General features: G+C 34.0%; 3 protein-coding genes across 4 annotated transcripts; 1 reads left to right on the top strand and 2 right to left on the bottom strand.

Annotated features, from left to right (window-relative positions):
* LOC137831581 (metal tolerance protein 4) lies at window positions 1-3,992 on the top strand. Its single transcript, XM_068639315.2, has 7 exons — window positions 1-493; window positions 905-1,074; window positions 1,483-1,681; window positions 2,470-2,648; window positions 2,730-2,880; window positions 3,164-3,294; window positions 3,543-3,992. Exons 1-7 carry the CDS (start codon window positions 271-273, stop codon window positions 3,720-3,722), a joined length of 1,233 nt encoding a protein of 410 aa, XP_068495416.2. The 5' UTR covers window positions 1-270; the 3' UTR covers window positions 3,723-3,992.
* Window positions 3,993-4,017: 25 nt separating this feature from the next.
* LOC137831583 (large ribosomal subunit protein uL16) lies at window positions 4,018-6,202 on the bottom strand. Its single transcript, XM_068639317.2, has 4 exons — window positions 6,160-6,202; window positions 5,159-5,660; window positions 4,471-4,552; window positions 4,018-4,313 (listed from the first exon to the last, which is right to left on the bottom strand). Exons 1-4 carry the CDS (start codon window positions 6,167-6,169, stop codon window positions 4,245-4,247), a joined length of 663 nt encoding a protein of 220 aa, XP_068495418.1. The 5' UTR covers window positions 6,170-6,202; the 3' UTR covers window positions 4,018-4,244.
* A 1,550-nt stretch (window positions 6,203-7,752) lies between these two features.
* LOC137831576 (putative LRR receptor-like serine/threonine-protein kinase At1g06840) lies at window positions 7,753-20,327 on the bottom strand. 2 transcript variants are annotated; one of them, XM_068639309.2, is made up of 21 exons: window positions 19,997-20,327; window positions 19,397-19,559; window positions 18,604-18,754; window positions 17,921-17,992; window positions 17,671-17,742; window positions 17,268-17,411; window positions 17,052-17,123; window positions 16,862-16,933; window positions 16,384-16,458; window positions 15,230-15,298; window positions 15,037-15,105; window positions 14,826-14,897; window positions 14,506-14,592; window positions 14,290-14,358; window positions 13,600-14,087; window positions 12,135-12,293; window positions 10,695-10,978; window positions 10,141-10,192; window positions 9,688-9,938; window positions 8,617-8,751; window positions 7,753-8,314 (listed from the first exon to the last, which is right to left on the bottom strand). In XM_068639309.2, the coding sequence occupies exons 2-21, from the start codon at window positions 19,500-19,502 to the stop codon at window positions 7,958-7,960; spliced, it is 2,856 nt and encodes a 951-aa protein (XP_068495410.2). In that variant the 5' UTR covers window positions 19,503-19,559; window positions 19,997-20,327; the 3' UTR covers window positions 7,753-7,957. The 2 variants fall into 2 exon arrangements, with proteins under 2 accessions (XP_068495410.2, XP_068495411.2); XM_068639310.2 differs by having other exon boundaries at window positions 19,878-20,005.
* Window positions 20,328-20,688: the final 361 nt, after the last annotated feature.

Below are 20,688 nucleotides of genomic sequence, written 5' to 3'. Positions count from 1 at the left end.
GAGTTCACATAAGGTACATACCACAAAAATATTCTTCTCGTGTCACTTTCTAGAATGATGCACAGTGACTGAGAAGAGGTACCATTAAAGTATTGAACGGTATATTCAAATTCAGTTGAATTTTTTAACCCATAGTTTTAATTGTAACTATATATGATCTGAGTATGGATATGGGTAGGATATGTTTGTTCGTTGTGGTTCATTTTCAGAATCTCTGTGAACCTTATGTGTGTGTCATGACCTTTGTCCTCATTCCATTCATCATTTCTCATGGAATCGACTTCAGCTTCGGATCCAACGCTTCCGCTTCTCCTCAACCATGATTTTGACAACAAAAATGGTGGCAGGAGTCACACCAGACTCACTCGTCGGAACTCGGTAAACTCTCTCAGAGCCTCCTTCCTCTCCACGCTTCCCGACAAGATTCGTTCTGGCCTCGATTCCGAGTCTCCTTATGAAGACATTAACCTCTCCTCCACCGCCTTAAGCAAAGGTCTCTCCATAGTTATCTGTGTGTGTATAAAGAGAGATATGTATGTATATATAAACTAACATGAATGAATATTTTGTATATAGATATGTTTGGAGTTTAATTTTGTATTGAATTTGTTCACAAAATGTATGATTAAGTTGATATTAGTGTTATGCAGCTCCTGAATTTTTGTTATGTGTAAAGTGAAATGTTACCAGAGGAATTGTTGAATCATGTGATGCATGTTCTTAAATCTTGATTTTTCTTTTGAAGTTCTCGAATGTTTTTTTTTTCTCGCTTTTGTTTTTGCTAAACTAACTCACTGAATTTTAATTATATGATTGGTTTAGAACTTGATCTAGATGACTATAGGATGAAATAAATAAATAGTTTAACTCCTTTTTTTTTTTTGAACTTGGTTGAATTTTACAGGGGAAATAGATTACTATGGAAGACAATTAGCTACTCTGAAATCGTTTGAGGAAGTGGACTCTGTGGTGTCATCTGATAGCATTGATGAGGAAGATAGTGGTGAAATAGCTCAACAAGAAAGAGCAATGAAGATATCTAATTATGCAAATGTAGCATTGTTGATATTAAAGGTGATCATATGTCCTTTTGTGCGTTTGTCTTGAATGCATGTATTAAATCTGAAGAAGCGGCCAAGTCATGAAAGGATTCGCTTGAGTTGTTTTTGAAGAGAATTGATTTTTTGAAATAGTTTAGATCCTCTTGGATAAATCTCTTCACAGGATAAAAAAAATTAAGAAAGAAAATAAATTAAGCTTAAAATTATATTATATATAAGTTAAAGACAATTTTAGAAGAAGCTGAACGAAAGAACTTTTACGTATTAACACATCACATATAAGTTTATTTCGACTTGTGGATGAAGCTTAATTGATTGTTTAAACTTGTTTAATCATAATCCCCTCCTTAAGTGTTTTTTTTCTACTGCAATTGCTGATATTTTTTCTGAAAAATAACAATATATACATATCTATGTCCAGAGCTATGCCACGGTAAGGAGTGGGTCAATAGCTATTGCGGCATCTACTTTGGATTCTCTGCTTGATCTCATGGCTGGTGGCATACTTTGGTTCACTCACCTGGCAATGAGGAACATAAATATCTATCAATACCCAATTGGAAAGCTAAGAGTTCAGCCAGTTGGCATTATTATCTTTGCAGCAGTCATGGCTACACTAGGTGGGTCAAACTGAATTGAGCTATTCCTGTTTTCACACTGTCCATTATGCTCTTATATTTCTATTCAAAAGTGTTTCCTTCTCCTGGGAGTTGCATGCTACAATATCTGTTTCATTTAAATTAAATTCACTTTAAACTAGAAGACTTCTGATTTAGATTTCAATCTGGATGTGCATCAGGTCATGCTTAATGCAAACCAATGCGAAGGAATCAAATTTCCTTACTTTTGCTCTTGTCTGTAGAATCTAACTGGTTGAAGGTCTAATGTCTATGGTGAACTGAAAGAGACAATATTGTTTCCCAAACGAATATTGAACAAAATTCTTAAAAGGCTTTCTTATTTACCAAATTCAAGAAAAGGATTCAGCTTTAGGTTATAGCTGATGACAGGTTATTGGCAGAATTTCTAATTTGATGGCAGACAGGTTTAGAAGCATATTTGTTTCATTGGACCATAAATCAAAAGGTCAGTATGAGAAAGAAAGGTGCAGGCGGTACATCCGTATCTTCCCCAAGCTTTTAAACCCCAGAATTGACAACATACAGCTTTTACTAGAATCGAAGTCTTTAAATTAATTTTTTTTATTGAAGTCATGGATGAAAAGTGAACTTCAATATGTTGAAGTATACGTTCAAATGTTAACTTCATAGTTATAATCTTACTGCTTTTGAAATTTACATATGTAGGACTCTACAGTTTTCACAAACTTGTGTTATTAATGAAATGCACTCGTACATTGACAAGCAAAAGAGTACATGATGCATTGAATTAATTCAATTCGCTATAGGCTTTCAGGTATTAATCACAGCTGTACAACAACTAATACAAAACAATCCTAGTGAAGATATGTCCGCGGAACAGTTAATATGGTTGTACTCTATTATGTTATTTGCAACAGCAGTGAAGCTTATGCTCTGGCTTTACTGTAGAAGGTCGGCAAACAAGATTGTCCGTGCCTATGCAGATGTATGGGTGGTTCTCTTCTGATGTTTCTTTATGAATGAAGTTAAAATACAATTGAACCATCTCAGAAATGCCAACTTGCAGGATCATCACTTTGATGTTGTAACGAACGTGGTTGGATTAGTTGCAGCTGTTCTTGGTGATAAATATTACTGGTGGATCGACCCGATTGGAGCTATTATGCTTGCAATTTACACTATTACAAATTGGTCACGCACTGTCATGGAAAATGCAGGTATATCCTTGTCAGTATTCTGAACAGAAAATTTTTAACAAGTGTATGTGCCCATGAGAGAAAAAACGAGCATCGACAGCTAATTAGCTATATTTACTACTTCTCGTGTTCTTGTTGGGAAACGGGATATTAAATCAGGTTCTCCTGTAAGCACAAAATGACATCAATTCTAGAAAGTAGATTTTTTTACATCTCGCTCTCACTGCTTCCTCCACCACTTTTCTCAAGTCCTGGTGTCTATCAAAACTCTAATAATTCTGATTCTGGATAACTTTCTATGTAGTTTCACTGGTGGGACAATCTGCACCTCCCGAAGTTTTGCAGAAGCTCACATATCTCGTTTTAAGGCACCCTAGAGTCAAGCGCATTGATACTGTTCGCGCATATACATTTGGGGTTCTGTATTTTGTGGAGGTATGCTGCATTAATGCAAAATCGATTCATAAAAACTCTAGCCACAAGGCTAATCCTGCTTCCCAAAAATGAAATTGTATGTGACTACTCCTATTTGCTAATTTTAGCATTCTAATTAGAAACGAACAAATAATGTTAGGGAAGTTATTAACTAGCTCTAACAAGCCCTATTCTATTCCTCTTTATTAAGAAGTCATATTTCAGTATGATTAGATTTTGCCACTTCATTTGGATTTGATTTGGAACAGGTTGACATTGAACTGCCAGAAGATTTACCATTAAAAGAAGCACACGCCATTGGAGAGAGCCTACAGATAAAGCTGGAGAAACTCCCAGAAGTTGAGCGGGCATTTGTTCATTTAGACTTCGAATGTGATCATAAACCAGAGCACTCAGTTCTCGTCAAACTGCCCAACAATCAGTCTTAAGCACATTTCTCAGGTCTATCTATAAAATGAGCCAACCTCTGTTGTAGAGTCTATGGTAAATAACTTCTTCACGAAGAACGAAACTTTAATCAGTAGATAAGGGTCCAGCTGTTTGTATGTGTGAAGCGGCAAACCATTATGTTGGCAAAATTTTCCTTTTAATTAAACTGTTATTTAGTTCAGAAGACTTGTTGTCTGGAAAAGGTGAAGTACGCTAAAAAAACACGGAAGGTTCCTTTTTTCTGGGGATAATATCATATTTTTTGCTAATTTCAGAACGCCAAGGGTAACAATATACACAACACAGACCATATTTATTTATTTCTATTCTGTTTTAAGTGACAGAATAATGAGATTTTCAATACATCAAATTTGCGTCTTTCAAGCTCCCACGAGATTTGGAAGACATATAGATACATAATTCTACAGTTACAGTTCAGACTGTATTCAACGGGGAACAATTACATTCAGCAGGTGAAAAGAAAAACCATACATTCAATGAATTTCCTACTGCTAAATGATCTAAGCAGTAGCTGGTAAGAAAGCTCTTCCGGGCACACGATTTGCCAAAGGTCCGTGACACCCAAGAACCTGAAAAGGACAAAAACAAAGAGTCAATCCAGTGATCCTGAAGAAAGCCAAATAAAAATATCCAAGTTCCCTTATAAGCAATGGATTTATTCAAGCATATGAATCACATTGCAGAAATTTCTTATCAAAACCACATAGTCATAGTCTAAGGACAAACCTTGGCATTGACCCCATCCGGCACAATTCTGTTTTCAGACTTCAACTTCAAATACTCACTTCGACCTAGCTTTGTAAATCCCCTGAAAATTGAAACAAAAACTACTAAATAAACGGACATACCACTAAATTAACCATATTTAAGCGGAAAAAAAAAGTTCAATTCAAGCTGTTTAACAATTCTTGATCTCTTTAATCTTTCAAAATATATAAAAATTGATTTTACTATTTTTAAAGAAAATATTAGTTTTTTTTCAAAGGTTATTCCCATCGTCATCATTAAATAATGTCGAATATATTTAGACATATAATCTTAATCATCAATAAATAATAACAAACTATTTTAAATAAATAAATTTAAAGAGATAAAATGCTAAGAATGTAAATCGCTACGTGTCATCCAATAAAAAGAAAATTATCCTTCAATGAATTAAAAATCATGTAGGCCCTTTCAAGTTTTAAGACATTGTAGAAGCAGTATTAATCGATTTTGCAAATACGAGTTCTAAGAATTAGTCTGCCACCACGTTTTTTCGCCGCAACTGTTCAAATTTTCAAATTATTGTAACCAGCACACTATATTCTTAATATACCAATTTTCTCAACGAATTAGTAGGGATGTTTATCAATTTCGATCAATCCAGCGAATGTGTGAGTATGTATGAATGTATGAAAGCAAACTAACTAACCACTTTCTGCTGACAATGATCTTCTGACGGCCAGGGAACTTGAACTTGGCGCGGCGAAGAGCCTCCTGAGCGTGCTGACCATTCCCATCCTTACACCGAACGGAGAGCAGCACCTGTCCAATACTCACTCTCGCGCACGTCCCCTGTGGCTTCCCGAACGCCCCCCTCATCCCGGTCTGGAGCCTGTCCGCCCCGGCGCACGATAGCATCTTGTTGATACGAAGCACGTGGAAGGGGTGCACCCTCACGCGCAGGTGGAACGCGTCCTTCCCCGCGAACTTCGCCATGTACTTGTTGCAGGCTATGCGCGCCGCCTCCAAGGCCTCGCTGGAGACGTTCTCCTTCTCCCAGGAGACGAGGTGCACGCAGAAAGGAAACTCGTCCACGCCTTTCTTCTTCATCCCTACGTCGTAGATTCGGATCTTCGGATCCGGAACGCCGCGGCAGAACCGCGACTTCGGATACGGCTTGTTCTTTATCTGACGGTAACAACGTGCCGGTCCTGAACCACACCACACACTCACCGTTAACAGAAATTGGTAACACAACTCCACATTCTCTTTCAATCATTAACTATTGATTCGATCATATCATATCGTCTGAATAATAATTTCTATTAACAAACTTTGTGCAAGTTCTAATAAACTTATTAAGTTCATACCTACACCCTAAAGTTAAAGTAGAATTGATGGAAAACTAGTTTAACTAATCGCTTGATGTTATACTTCAAAAGGTTGTTCTTCCTGTTGTTAGTTTCTATCTAAAGACTAAATGTAAGAAGCCTTACTCAAACAAAACATAGTTTTACAACGCTATCACAAAGGAATTAAATCATCAAAAAATTAATCTAAATTTGGCCTAACTAACTAATTCTACATTTCTACATTATTCAATGATAATATGTTTGGCCTAATACACATATGAAGCAGATATAACATTCAGAATCACAAACTGAGAAGGAACTGAAAGAAAAAAAGAAAAGAGAGATTGGTGTAGCTTACTTCTTCCCATTGTGTTGGTGTTGATGAAATAGTAGAAGAGTTGAAGAAGAAGAGGGAGAAGGTGGTGCTCCTTTTATACTCTTCGGAGGCGCACGCGGTTTGTGTTGGTGTGCGTATGAGCGTGCGTCATGTTTTCTGGCGTGGGCCCAGAATGTTCGCGAAGGGGTTAGTTTTTGAACCCGTCTTTTGAGGCCCAATAATACCACATTAAAAAAATAAATTTGATTTAGGTAAGCCTTTTAACTTCCACCGACTTAAAATGATTTCGTAACAATTTAAAAAGAATAAAAAGGTCCATTTTAATTCTCCCTTGATGGAAACGTTTCACACGTTTCTTTCATATATGTTTTATTACTTAATAATAATATAGGTATGAATAAGGTTGATTTTCAACTGTATTCTGGAATATATTTTCCAGACTAAGAATATGTTTATAGATTTTTTTTTTAAACCTTCTTTCTGAAATCTATTATTTGTATTTCAAATTTATCTTTTTAGAATGAGATTTTGGTTTTTAAAGTATATTTCATTTTCGAAACGTCAAAATTATATTCTGAAAAAAAAAATTAGGATGTATTTTTCAATTTTAGATTTTTAATTTCATAATAAAGAATAATTTTGGAATTTTAGAAATTCATTGATTGTAAGTTCAAAATCATTCGGTGTGCAGGAAGCAATTACCTAAAGCTTATTAATCAAATGGTATCCTTGTAGCTTGGGCTCGAGTAGTTCTGCCAGGTAAATAGATAATAATTTATTCATAAATCTAAAATTTTAGTTTTTCTGTTAGTATTTTTTTAATGTAGAAAATAAATATTTTTTAAAATTAAAATTAGTTTGTATAAAAATTAATTTGTTAATTTTTTTATATAACTTAAATTATTCGTTTTAACTCCTGCACAAGATATATTTACCTTATAAAAGATTTGGTTTATTTTATTTACTTTTTTCTATCTTAAAAATGCTAATGAGAAGTTTCTCCAAACATTTTTAAGCAGAAAAATATCAGGTTTACGTTTTTTAGTCTATAAAAGATTTAGCAGGTGTTTATATCGATAATTTTACAATTTTATTCAAATTAAAATATTTTCAATTCAAATTGCTTTAAATTAAAATTATTTATATTTTTGAAATAAATTTAAATTCTTTATTTGAATAAAACTATTTAAATTTATTGAATTTTAATTTTGAGTAAATTTCCACCAAATACAAATATTTATTTATATATTAAATAACATTTAACAATTCACACAAAAAAATCGATGGATTTTTTTTAAGATTATTTTTCGCCTAAAGTATAAAAAAAATTCAATAGAAGTTACCAAAGGTTTACTCTATTAACATTTACCTACAATATTTTGTTATTAATGCTTACCTAAATTATTTTAACTAATACTGATTATTAAGGTAATTTTTTCAACTTTGATGTCTGGAGTTATTTTTTGCCAATCAAAATATTCTCCTACTTGACTTGATAAAAAAACTTATAGTCAAATTTTTTTCAATAATTATCAATGTCACTCTTAATAATAATATTGACTATGATTCTCTTGGTTGACTTTGATAAAAAAATAATCTTAATTAAACGATTAGTTTGAGAATATTAACCAAACACTACATATAAACAACCAGTGAGCATATGATGGTGTACAAAATCGATGTTATTTACCAGCTAGAGCTCTATCAGTGTATCATATTATACAAAGAAGAAAATTTAAAGGGTGAAAATGAAAAGTAGTTCACATTATTTAATGCACAGGCTCATTTGAATGAGCATGATTGGTGAAGTTGTATAATTCTATCTTGGGTTGATGCTTGGTATTACTCCACTTACAAGGTCACTACCTGACACATCTCCTGATACAAAAGGAGTCTTCATAGCAGAAGCAGAGGATGAAGATGGTATACTGTGACTGTCTGTTTTGCCAGAATCACTGGATATAAATTCAGCTCTCTTTGTGTCTGATTCTGGCATTGTATACCATATGTTTTCAAGCTCTCTAACCACTTCTGTCATTCTAGGCCGAGCCTCTGGCTCATCTTCGCAACACTTCAAGGCCAATGTCAAAAATTTCTCCACTTGCTCAGATGGATAAGACCCCATGCGTCCATCAATAATTGAAAATATTACACCTCTTTGGTACGCAATATTAACCTGAAAAGGATTCAGGAAAGTGAGTGTCAAGGTGAACTTGGGGTATCCCCAAGCCCAAAGCTAGAGACTAATCTCACCAGGTACTCAGATTAATTTAAAAAAGATTTAGAACAGTAAATTGTCAAACACTATTATTTGATATCTTAAGGCATAGGAAATGGTTGAAGGAATATTTACATGACAAAAACCAAAGGATAGACAGACATTACTTGAAAATTGTTTAATTTGGTTCAATCTATGATGTTGTGGAATACTTATGCTGTCTACCCAAAAAAAACACAGGTCCTACAGTAAGCAAATACCTCTCTAACAATATTTTTTCCGTGTGAGATAGGATGCATCCCAGTCAAAAGTTCCAGAAGTACAACACCAAGACTATAAACATCACTCTTGTCAGTCAACTTGTGAGTTAAGAAGTACTCTGGATCAAGGTAACCCTGCATATTCAAAACAGTGAGAAAACTAGATTAAAACTCACTAAATAAATAAAAATCAACCTTCCAAAAACCATGTTGAGATACTATTTCTTTACTGAAGCTTAAATGGACCGAGACAACTGCATGAATAAAGCATGATATAACCTAAAATGTTAACCCATCTTGCTAAATTGGTCATCCTTATAAGTTATATACCATTATTTAATCTTCAATCAATGTACGACTTGGTAACCTCTGATACCTTTGAAGTTTTAATACCTGTTTTTTCTCAAAAGAAACACTCCTGACATTGGCCATAACTAGGTTAGCCTCTATAATTTTCTTAAAACCCGTATCCTGGACAGAGATTTTGAGACAGTTTATAGGTAACAAGTTTTGGAATATTGAAGTTAAGTGCATTTTATGTTAGTGGCATAATTACAGAGCTGACTTGGGTAACAAGTGCACACAGAGGAGTGGCAGAAGAGACAATGGCAAGGATGCATGTGGCAGCAAATCCTTACAGTCAGTAAAAGGGGCAAAGCACAAAGTCCAAAATAACCAACTGGAGGCTCAAGGACTATGTGTGAAGCTAGACAATATTAAGAATTCAATTAAGGAGAAAGAATGGGGGAAGGGAATGATTCTGTATCTCTTTCTCTAAACTTTTCTAGATGTTATTTCCTTTTGTTTATTTCTATATATATACTACTACTCGATGTTAGTAGCCTTCATTCCATGGTATTAATTCGGCTTGTTAATAATGCTGTACAGAGATAGCTGCTATGATATCATTGATCCGCTATTCCTATACTTGTTTATCCATTACAGCTCACATTAGTAGGATTATACTAGTGCCTAAGCTAGATTGGTAGTGCAACAATATGATTTTTTATCTTGTTTCTATTATACATGTGCCCCATTTACCAAAATCAAAACTAATCATGAAAGCCTTACCGGGGTCCCCTTTACCACCGTAGATACATGACCAGGCACAACTCCTTCCATATCTGGAACTGGGGCAAGACGTGAAAGTCCAAAATCAGCCACTTTCGCCGAAAACTTAGGGTCCAACAATATGTTGCTGGCCTTTACATCTCGGTGAAATATTGGAGGATCAGCTTCTGTGTGCAGATACATGAGACCTTTAGCTGCCCCTAGTGCGATCTTCAATCTCATGGCAAAAGTCAGGGGTTCTTTCGCTGTAACTGTAAACCATAAGCATACTCTTAAGAGAGAACGTCGAAAGGCAATTAGGCACACAACTATGTAAAAAAATATCTACGTTGTTGGGCTTAGAAGCAAGGAAAATGTTCACAGCATATATGGCTACTCATTCATCAGAACAACGCAATGAAACCAAAGTCTTAATAATTTCAGAATATTAGAAAATAAGAACATAATGTATACCAGAAAGGTGATCCCTCAATGTGCCATTAGACATAAATTCATAAACCAGCATCTGCAAGCATGAAGCAACAAGCCAAATAGAAGGAATTCAATACAGTCAGAGAAAGAAAGAACAATGAAAGGGAGTTTATAAAACTAAATTTCCTGAAAGGACGAGAAGAAAAAGAACAAGGACTAGGATGACGCATCCTCCCTACACTAGGTTAGAAGCTAAAGAAAGTTTAAGTCATATGTGAATATCAAATAAACCCTTGCTTCACAATTGACTCTACAAAATCCAAATTTCAATAACAGCTGGATGTGTGGTACGGCCTACAGGCTACATATAACTTCCTTCTTTTTGTTTAAAGTGGTTCTACCCAAGCCGTTAAGTGCTTGTTTATTAATTTTTGTACAAATAACGTCCTCTTGGGAGTTAAAAAGGGGTAGAAAATCTATGGGATTATTGGATATTAAAACTTCCACAAAGGACATCAAGAATCAAGATAATCATTAAGATAACTAAAATAAAATAGTGAGTGTTAAATTTTATGAATTTGGATAAAAAAAATTACCTGTTCACCTTCTTCATCACAGTATCCAATTAGAGAAACAAGGTTGCGATGATGTAACCTTGATAGTAATGATATTTCTGTAAGGAACTCCTTCTCACCTTGCAGAGATCCCTCTTGTGCACGTTTTATGGCCACAACTGTGCCATCAGAAAGAGTCCCTTTATAAACCTTCCCATAGCCCCCTTGTCCAACTTGAGCAGAAATGCTGAAATTGTTTGTGGCGGACGACAATTCGCCATAAGTAAAGGCCCTTACACCATCAATTTTTATAGAGATCCTAGATGCTGCAAATAAACGTAAGTCTATGTGAATAGAGAAGACTTTATTAGTAAAGCCATTCATTATAACCAATCAGATATGGTTTGTAGTACATGCATAGTACCACATAATTTTTGTAATTCCATATATACCAAGTTCAAACAGGAAGAAAAATGGATATAATTCCACCAAAAATGTTGAAGTTCGGATAGGAAAAACTTAAAACAATAGTAATTTTACAACTAGTGTAAACTACATCTTTAGAGCTTATAGATGAATATCTGAACTGCAATTAAATTGTTTATACATTTTGAAAAACAATAAAAACAAGTATAGCCAATGTTGCAGCATTAGCACCTCCTTAGTCATAAGTATCCAATTTACAAGCAAGCCTGATGTTTACAACTTGGTAAAAAGGGATAAAAATTGGTCTGAGCAACCTGCAACTTCCTATATTTATCAGAAATTTTCCAAATGAGCTGCTCAAACACACAAGCATCTTTATTATTACAATATTAACAAGCTACATCAATGAGATTCCTAGCATGATGATTTTTAAACCTTGATTAGAGACAACGTAAAAAGTCTTACAACCATAGATAATTCAATGGCAGAAGCCTTATTTTTTTATTAATATGTCTTGTATCTTGTCCACGCACTCCTTAACCCCAAAAAAAGGTGTCTCTTTTCCTGTATACTGGTTATTGGCTAGAGCTATCTTTGGTGTTCTATCATAGTTGTTCATAAAGCCATTTGCTGCGTTCAATTTTTTCATGTTTTTTGTTGTATATAGGATTCAGTTAATGATATCCTATCCTCCTCCCTTCCTACTAATTCTATTTTCTCTATTTTGTATGTAATCAAATTTCTTTTAACAAAAACTACGAAAAATATCCAAGGACATTTATCAATGAATGCAATAGGCTTTAATATGAGGCTTAACAGAGATCTTAGAACTATTTCAAGAAATGAATTTATTATGACATGTCGACAGAAGCCTTCCCAAAGGTAAATATGAAACCAGAAAGACTGTTTAGATGACATTAAAAGAAACTAGATTTCAAATATGGTTCAGGAAAAAATAATAACATCAAGACTTCTCATTGTGAAGAGGTAAAACACTTAAGACAGGTTAAAGAGAGAAATAGCAATACAGTTGCCAATTCATGTTACAGAACTCACCATGACGTCGCTTGGAAACAGTATGATAACCTCTCAATTTGATTCTCAATATAAGAAGGGTAACAATTGCAGATAATGTCACTGCACAAGCAATTGCCCCTACAATTATGCCAACCAGTGCACCTGTGCTTATCCCTGAGTTTGAACGCTTTCCAATTTCTGCAACAATAATGAGCAGTAAGAAGACAGTCTTGTGACAGTTATCAAATATGATATCAATATTTGGAAGTATGGCACATGTTTGTCAAAACAAAATTGGAAAAGTGGACATAACGTGTGAAATGAGATCCTCTCCTTTAGACTCCTAATAGTCAAAAGAAAGGCCATGTGGAAGCTGTCTGGAGTTAGCAAAATGATGCATTAGGGTTTTGGTCAAAAAGTGGCACTTTATCTTCTTCATCTTCATATATGGCTTGTATGCTATTAATGGATATTAGGGTTTGGTTGTAAGACAACGGAGATTCACTAGGAATAAAAGGGGAAGCAGGAAAGGCAACTATTTAAAGGACAAGAATGTATGGAGTTGGTGGTGTTGAAGAATTAGTTAAATTCCTGATTTATTTCTTCCTCATCGATTCCTCTATAATTTCCCTACAATTTTATTTGCTGTTTTCTTTCATTAATCGACAGATTTGAATAGCTATAAATTAGTCATGTATTATTCAGTCAGACAGATTTGATATGATACAAGAGTTGTAACTCTAAAACCTAAATTTCTTGTTGTCCTCTAAGAACTTTCAGTTTTGCACTTTTCAACCCAAATTTTTCTTGGGTTCTTGTTTAGAGTTCAGATTCATGAAATCTTGTTTGGTGGGAATTTGTTCCTCTAAATTAATCGTGTCTAGAGCACATTTTATTGGTCAATTCAATGGGAAGTATTATTTTAGTTGTGAGTTTCAATTCAAAATGTTTGTTAAAGGGAAGGAATTGTAAGGGCATGTTGATGGGCTCAGTCCAACTCTCAAAGACTAAGGGTGTACGTAGGTCGGGTTGGGTTGAGTTTGGGCAAGACATTTTTTTATTAGACTCCATCCAACTTAACTCACCCTTAATAGGGTTGTATTAGATTGAGTCACAATTTTTGCATTTTTTTTTTTTTTGCTAAATTTTGTAATTTCAAAACACTTTTTGTTACATATTTAGAATAACTTTTAATAAAAACAGACTATATTATTTAATATTTGAATAATTAAATAACTTAATATATCAAAAATGCACATTTAGTTAATAGAGTAATGGAGTAAATTGAATAATAATAATAACTTAAAGGGGTTCAGTGCATCTGCACTGTCTTTCTTTATTCTCTCATATCTAATCTTGTATTCCATTGAATCAGAACAAGAGATAGAGATTCTTCTGTTGACATTATTTTTCTCTCATATCACAATTTTATTGTTAAAAGTATGCATTAATCCTTATTCCATGAAAGCACTATAGCAGATCCTAAGAAGTTTCCAAGACTTACCATCCTTGTAAGGACCCAAAAGATTGAAGCCGATCAGTTCATAAGGGCCAAACAGATCACTGTCTGCAATTAGCCATCCTGTGAACATGCTTGTGATCCGTAGGAGCTCACTGCTATTGAAAGTATGATTGCTAGTGCTATTAACATATAGAGGGAAAAACTTCAAGTCCATTCTCAATCGAGGCCCTACTTGCCAATAAAAATCATATTCTAGCTGATCAGTAGATAATTGAAGACCAGTGGTCATGTAGGTCTCAAATTCATTCAAATATGGAGTAAAGTCTGAAAATCCAGGACTTTTCAGCCGATAAGCAACAAGCAATGGAAGCGCACAGAAACAGTTAACAGAGTACTCATAAGGAGGAGGGCATCCTTGAGGAGGACAGAAACTGGAGTTTGTAGTGAATGAACCATTTGTTACAGTAGCACCTTCAGACCCACAGAACTTAACAAGGGTTGTGTTTGAGCAAAGGGGATTCCTATCAAGCCTGAAATTAAATTTTTTTCAAAATAATGACGTGTGAAACTATTTAAAAAATAAGGGATGATGGTAAATCCAATGTTATATTCTTGACCTTTGGTATAGTGACTGTAATCTTTAGAGCATGCATAACAATGAAAATCTCCAGTTCACACTACAATGATTTAAGAACAAACTGACAATAATAGCTAATAAGTTTAGAACCGTACACAACTGTGACATTTGGAGGAAGATCAGTACTTCCTGATATGCCTGTAAGGCTATTATTTTGCAACTCCCTGCATGATCAGAAACCAATGCTCAGCAAACCAGAATATCCTGAGTAGCATAATGCAGAGGGAAATACAGATAAACAGATGATATTAACATGGTAAAATTTCCAAAATTTGAAAATTGGGGAATTTATTTATCACTTAATATCTTACAAAAGAAAGTTTTCTGATCCATTTGAATTCTTATTCAGCCAAATGGAGGAAGAAACATTGCCATTCAATGAATTGTTTGCAAGTGACCTGCCCAATAGAATGATATTAGAAAAAAAAAAACATTGTTTGTAACATGATTGATTAAATAAGAAATATAAAAGTTCAATACTTGGATATAAAACATCTCATTAGTAATTCAATACATGATCTGTAACGGACATAAGGTGGGAGATAGTAGTAACTCTTGTTTGGCTTATATTATGTACAATGTAATATAGCTTGATGTAGAAGAAAAGGGGACAAAACAGAAAACAACTTACAGCTTCTGAAGACGTGGAAGATCATCAAAGTAGGATGGAATATTTCCAGTAAGGTGGTTGTTTGATAAATCACTGCACGTATCACAAGAGGTCAAAAAACAATATTATCATATTACCAATAAACATATGAGGAAAATATTGGCAAAATGACAATGAATCCAAATAATTAAACGTAAAATCGAACAACAGACAAAATGATAGAGATTCTCACATGGTTGTAATATTTTCAGAAAGCTTATTGGGAGGAATCGATTCATTCAACTGGTTGAAACTGAGGTCGCTGGAATTTACACAAATAATAGAGTAAACATGGTTACAAACTGCATTAGAAATTTTCATGTATATTAGAATCTTCATTGTTTTCAGAAAAAGATACTTCTCTTATTACAGATAACTGAACTTACAGATAAAGAAGGCGAGGTATCCTGCTTAAGTCAGGAACTGGTCCTCGCAAGCTGCAATTCCTAAGGCTCCTGATAATACCAAGAAACCATTAACAACATTTAGACAGTTAATCTTGATATCAAACCCTTCATCTTGACCAAATTAAATTAAATTTTCTTCTTTGGCGAGAAATTTATTTAGCAGAGGATAGAAGAAATATATAGTGATTGGGTGTTCTCCTCCAATAGTGTTCAAAAACCAATTCAAATCACTCCAAACCCTAAACCCAATCTAAAGAACCAAATATCGAACAATCCCTTAACTGAAAAACTGATTTATTCAGTTAGGTTTGCTTTTGGTTTCAAAAACCGAACAATAGACATACTAAACTTGGTAGTTTTCATTAAACTTCTAGGAATTCTATTATCCTTCGGTAATAAAAAGGAATTTTATTATGTATTTGACTTTTTATCTAATAAGTGTTTTCCATAAAGGAAAAAATAGGCATCATAGAAATTCATGCATTGGTTTGCAGCTCTACACTTACCACATATCTAATGCAAAATTTCATTTGGTTGCTGACTGGAAATAGTCTCTTCAATTTTTTTGAAAAAGAGACAGAAACCAAAGTATCTAAACCAATCCAAATAACGAAGATTGAATGGGTAAGTATGGATTTTATATCATTCTACAACTGATAGCTAAAGCTTTTTCTTTTGTAAACTACAAAATTCCTTCCAAATAGAGACAAAAGAGAATGGAACAAAAAGAAACTTTCTGAAACAGTGAGGACATCAGACATAAGCATTTGTAATAGAGCATCATTGCAAGTAAATATATGATACTCATTTTTAGGGAAAGATCGGTAGTTTGTGTCAAACTTATTGAGTCATAATACTCTATGTGCATAACAATAAATGGTGCTCTACCAAAGATTCAAATGTCTACATATGATTTCCACAAGCATTTCTTTTTTACGCATGTTTTGCCCTGTGTTTACATATCATGTCCAACACTTCTACCATTGTATGATTGTCACTCCTACTATAAGAAATCAATCATAAAGGTTATAGTATCTCAAATTGGTACTTCACCAGTAAAATTTAAAATAAAGACTCGGGCACCTGAACTTGCAAAACCCACTAAAGAACAAGGAACTACAGAATTCACTTACATCTTCAACAACTTTGACATGTTGGCATACGTATCAGGAATACTATTTCCTCCAAAATTATTGTTATCAAGTTGACTGCAAAAACAAGATAAAGAAACACTTTAAAATCTAATTAAACAACAAGGAATATTTATTAAAACAGTCAACAATTGAAAAGTAGAAACATCAGAAAAGGATTGAAAGTTCTACAGCAAATTTCAAATATTCTTGTATCAAAATCTATGATTGATGGTAGCCCGCCATGTTTTCCACTACTTGCCAAGCCATTTCACTTACAACCGAAGACTGATCAAAAACTAAAACATCAAATGGAATACACATTTTGACTAAAATCAATACAATACACATTCTGTTTTTTCTCCGAAATCTAATAAGATGTCTCTTGGAACTAGTTCTGTGTGCTTTCCCATCCAAAAATAAAGAAGAAATAAAGTTATACATGATTACATAGGTATTACTTAAACAATAAGAAACCTACATGATAAGTAAATTTGGCAACTTGTACAGCTCAGGGGGGAGATATCCAGATAAGTTGTTATTGTCGAGAAGACTGCAGAAACAGAGATACATCTTTTGAGCAAGATACAGGCATGATCTTTAAGAATTAAAAAAACACGAGAAAAATGTTAGTAGCTGCAGATGTCAATGATATCAAATTACCAACTTACAGGTGAACAAGTTTTGGTAATCGGGAAAGCTCTGGTGGGATTTGCCCGCTGAGTGAGTTGTTGTTCATGTGACTGCTCCATTGGGGGGAAGGGGATTAAACATTATTTTCTTTCTATTTTCAGGTCATGATAACAAATGTTGAGAAATAAAAGAGTTAATGTAAAAATAGGAAGAGTGGTCATTCTTAAACTACATTTTCGTTGTCAAAAACTTACAAATGCTTTGTCTTGTTCAGATTTGCAAATGACGTAGGTATAGGTCCTGATATATGGTTCTGATCGATTTGTATTCTATCCAGGTTTGGAAGATAGCCAATCTCCTCTGGTAGTGGACCTGTTAAATTATTTCCATTCAGGAGCCTGCAAAAAAACACATTTAATGAAAAACAAAGCAGAAAGTATGCAACTCTTGTTAAATTACTACTCCTTTATTCATACAACCATTAAAATTTATCTTTTACCCCTTAAGGAACCAAATTTAAATTCAATTTATTTATATCAACTCTGAATTCAAGCAATGACAAGGATGTTTATGCATTAATATGTCTAAATATAATAAAACAACTGAACTGTTCAATCAATTTGATGACTAACATACATGCCTAAGGGCTCAACTTACAAAAGTTCCAAAGATTTGATATTGCCAACTTCCTTCGGAATACTGCCACTTATGTTGTTCCACATAAAGTTCCTTTAGAATACAAAGAAAAACATGTATCAGAGGAAGTACGTAATTAAAAGCAGCAAATGGGTGAAAAACTCAAAAGAGTGAAATTCACTACACAAGCGAAAATGGCACTAGCAAATGCTAAACTGAAAATTGTTCAGAATATATGTCGTTTCAAACATCAGATCTAGTATTGTCTTACAATCTTTTCATGTACGTTAATTTGCCAAGATCTGGTGCCAAGGTTCCAGACAGTTGCAAACTCAGCAATTGCCTACAGACAAGAAAAAACAAACTTAATAGAGTAGAAATGAAAAGAAAACTCTCAATTCTATCACAGATTCATAGATATGCATTATATGTATTGAATTATTGATGTAGAAATAAAAGGAAATTGATAATTGATCAAGACATGTAAACTCAACAAATATGCTGAAAAGATCACCATAAAGAAGTGATCACTTGTTGTGGCCCACAGCTCTCATCCTGTTAAAGTGATTATACTAATTTCTAGTGTACATTGTATAAACTATAAGTAGAAAGGTGTTTGAACCACAATAATGACTGAATCTATTTGCAACCTACGAAGGAGAGTTGGAGTGAATAACAAAAGGAGGAAGGCTAGCAACACTCTTCACTCTCCTAAACTGAAATTTAATGAAAATCACAAATTTTGGTGGATCCACATCTAAATCAAGAGTGTGACTCGTTAAATAAGATGACTCACTAAAATTTGTGATTTCCAATCAATTTTAGTCAATAATGGAGAGAAGAGAGAGTGCCACAAGCATTTTTCTCATAAAAGATCAACAAAGGAAATGGAAGCCTGAAAATGTTAATATCAATTATGAAAACGAAATTATGAGTAGAAGATACAATTCATACAATTCTTCAACATGCAGAAAGCCATCCTCTTGTGTTTCACTGAAGCACAAAACTCCTTTCCACCTTGATGTACATGGGTCCCCATGATTCCAATTGCTCAAATTTCCATTAGGATCAATCAAACTACTCTTTATGGCTTTCAATGCTTCAACTGCACATTAATTCAAATGCGAACATAATATCATCAATAGAACCAACAAATACAGTACACATTATAAGCAACACTTCACAGCTAGTACCCATTTTCATTTCTTTTATTGAAATAATGGGTTCTCTGTTCTCATTTCTCAATATAAAAAAAAAAAGTGTGGGTATTATTGTCGTAAGGGACACACGTGCAAGTCATATTTTCAGATTTTATAGCAATTTCACTAGATGATAGTTATACATAGGAACAATAGAATATGCCATGACATATTACAGAAATCACTCCGCAAGATAAGAGCTACCGCTTCCACAAACACATGTATATCAAAGAGAAGATATCACGAACCAAGTATCTCAAAAGCTTAAGTTGGCAGGTGAAAGACACATAAATGGCTTTTAATAGTACATCCCTAGCACGCCACCTCATGGAAGGGTCCTTTGAGATCACTTAAAGGACCCTGTGCTTAAATTCCACTTTATAATTATATAGAGAAATAGAGTGGACAAGAATAAGACTCTAAACTAAATAATTTCATTATAGAAACTCTTATATCATGCCATGAACCAACTAGCCAAAAACATCAGTGCATGCCTAATAGAAGCAAAGCAATCAAGGAATGCCAAAAAGAAAACAAGAAAAACATACCTTCAACACTATTAGTGATGTTATTCTGCCCAGCAGCATGTAGCAAATAGCAGCAAAACCACAGGATGACAACAACTTCATGCTTGAAACTCTTTGAAAGATACATCCCAAGAATGCAAAAACACTATATCTCTCATGAACTAAGCAGTGTACTTTTCTCTCCCTGATAACAACAAACCATGTTATGAAAAATTGAGAGAGGATTTCATTGATATGTTGCATTAAAAAAAAGGATTCATGTCAATTAGCCCCTAAGAGATTCATACAACTATGCTTCACATAAAAAGGCAATCAATACATATGTTTGCAGACATATTCAGCTGAAATCATACTGATAATGGACTAGCATAGACTGATACATCAATACCACAATCATCCCATTCCAAGTAAGAAACATGCATACAAGCTCAAAACCCCAGCAGCTATTAAACTAAAGCAAAAGCCAGTTCAGAAACAACCCTTTGAAACTAAAGGAGACTACCTGAGACAAGAGAAGCAAAACTGAAGCCAAAATACAAAAAGACTCAAACTTTGAAACAACTACATAAATAAAGTAAAAAAGCAAAAGAGGAAAAGATAGGTGTGCGACATGTTAAGTACCAAGAAGGTGAAAGTGAAAGGGCGTCACAGTGTGCGACGGTTCGTGGGTATTGTCTTGTCTGGGAGACCAGGTCGCCACAACAAGAAACGCAGCATAACATGTGGGGGTTGATGATGTGAGAAGGCCATGTTTTCACAACAGTGTATTTGAACCAAATGCATTAAAAAAATGGTGAAAGAAAAAACAAATAAAGAAGCTCTGAAATGAAAAGGTGGGCGACTTTGACTTTCAGGATACATGAACGAGACATTCATTAAACCCAAAACCACCATGGAAATGCCTGTGGCAAGGGACAACGCCCAACTACCAACTAGAGATTTTGTTTAAGATATTAACATCATTTATTTAGTGCAATATAATATACTGATTCAACATACAAAAATTAAAGTGTAAAATGATAACAAATTAATTATCAAACGTGAAATGTTTTCAACAATTATACACCACACAGTTGGGTTGAAGAATCACATTTTCTCTTCAGTTTTTTTTTAATATATCAAAATTAAAGAATCCAATTTAAAATTGTAGTATGTTTTGGCTCAGAGACTCTTCTTAAATGGTGTGTCCGTGTTAGACACAGGTATTGGACACCGATACTTGTACAACATTCATAGGACAGTGAATAATTCAAAAAATATTTGTTGAATTTCTGACCATTCTAACATAGTTCTAACACAGTTTTAAAAAAGAG

The sequence above is a fragment of the Phaseolus vulgaris genome, chromosome 6, assembly GCF_051622355.1.
Source record: "Phaseolus vulgaris cultivar YP4 chromosome 6, ASM5162235v1, whole genome shotgun sequence".
In the NCBI taxonomy this organism is placed as follows: Eukaryota; Viridiplantae; Streptophyta; class Magnoliopsida; order Fabales; family Fabaceae; genus Phaseolus; species Phaseolus vulgaris.
The sequence above is the reverse complement of the archived record's forward strand: the minus strand, read 5'-3'. Positions and strand labels throughout refer to the sequence as shown.

Coding starts and splice junctions, on each gene's coding strand:
- LOC137831576 (XM_068639309.2), bottom strand. CDS start 19,502: ATGTATCTTTCAAAGAGTTTCAAGCATGAAGTTGTTGTCATCCTGTGG. Junction 14,359..14,505: donor GGATCAGAAAACTTTCTTTT/GTAAGATATTAA, acceptor CTGATCATGCAG/GGAGTTGCAAAATAATAGCC. Junction 12,294..13,599: donor TTTGGGTCCTTACAAGGATG/GTAAGTCTTGGA, acceptor TTATTGTTGCAG/AAATTGGAAAGCGTTCAAAC.
- LOC137831583 (XM_068639317.2), bottom strand. Junction 4,553..5,158: donor ATCATTGTCAGCAGAAAGTG/GTTAGTTAGTTT, acceptor TTCAATTTTCAG/GGGATTTACAAAGCTAGGTC. Junction 4,314..4,470: donor CGGATGGGGTCAATGCCAAG/GTTTGTCCTTAG, acceptor TGTCCTTTTCAG/GTTCTTGGGTGTCACGGACC.
- LOC137831581 (XM_068639315.2), top strand. CDS start 271: ATGGAATCGACTTCAGCTTCGGATCCAACGCTTCCGCTTCTCCTCAAC. Junction 494..904: donor CTCCACCGCCTTAAGCAAAG/GTCTCTCCATAG, acceptor TGAATTTTACAG/GGGAAATAGATTACTATGGA. Junction 1,682..2,469: donor AGCAGTCATGGCTACACTAG/GTGGGTCAAACT, acceptor AATTCGCTATAG/GCTTTCAGGTATTAATCACA.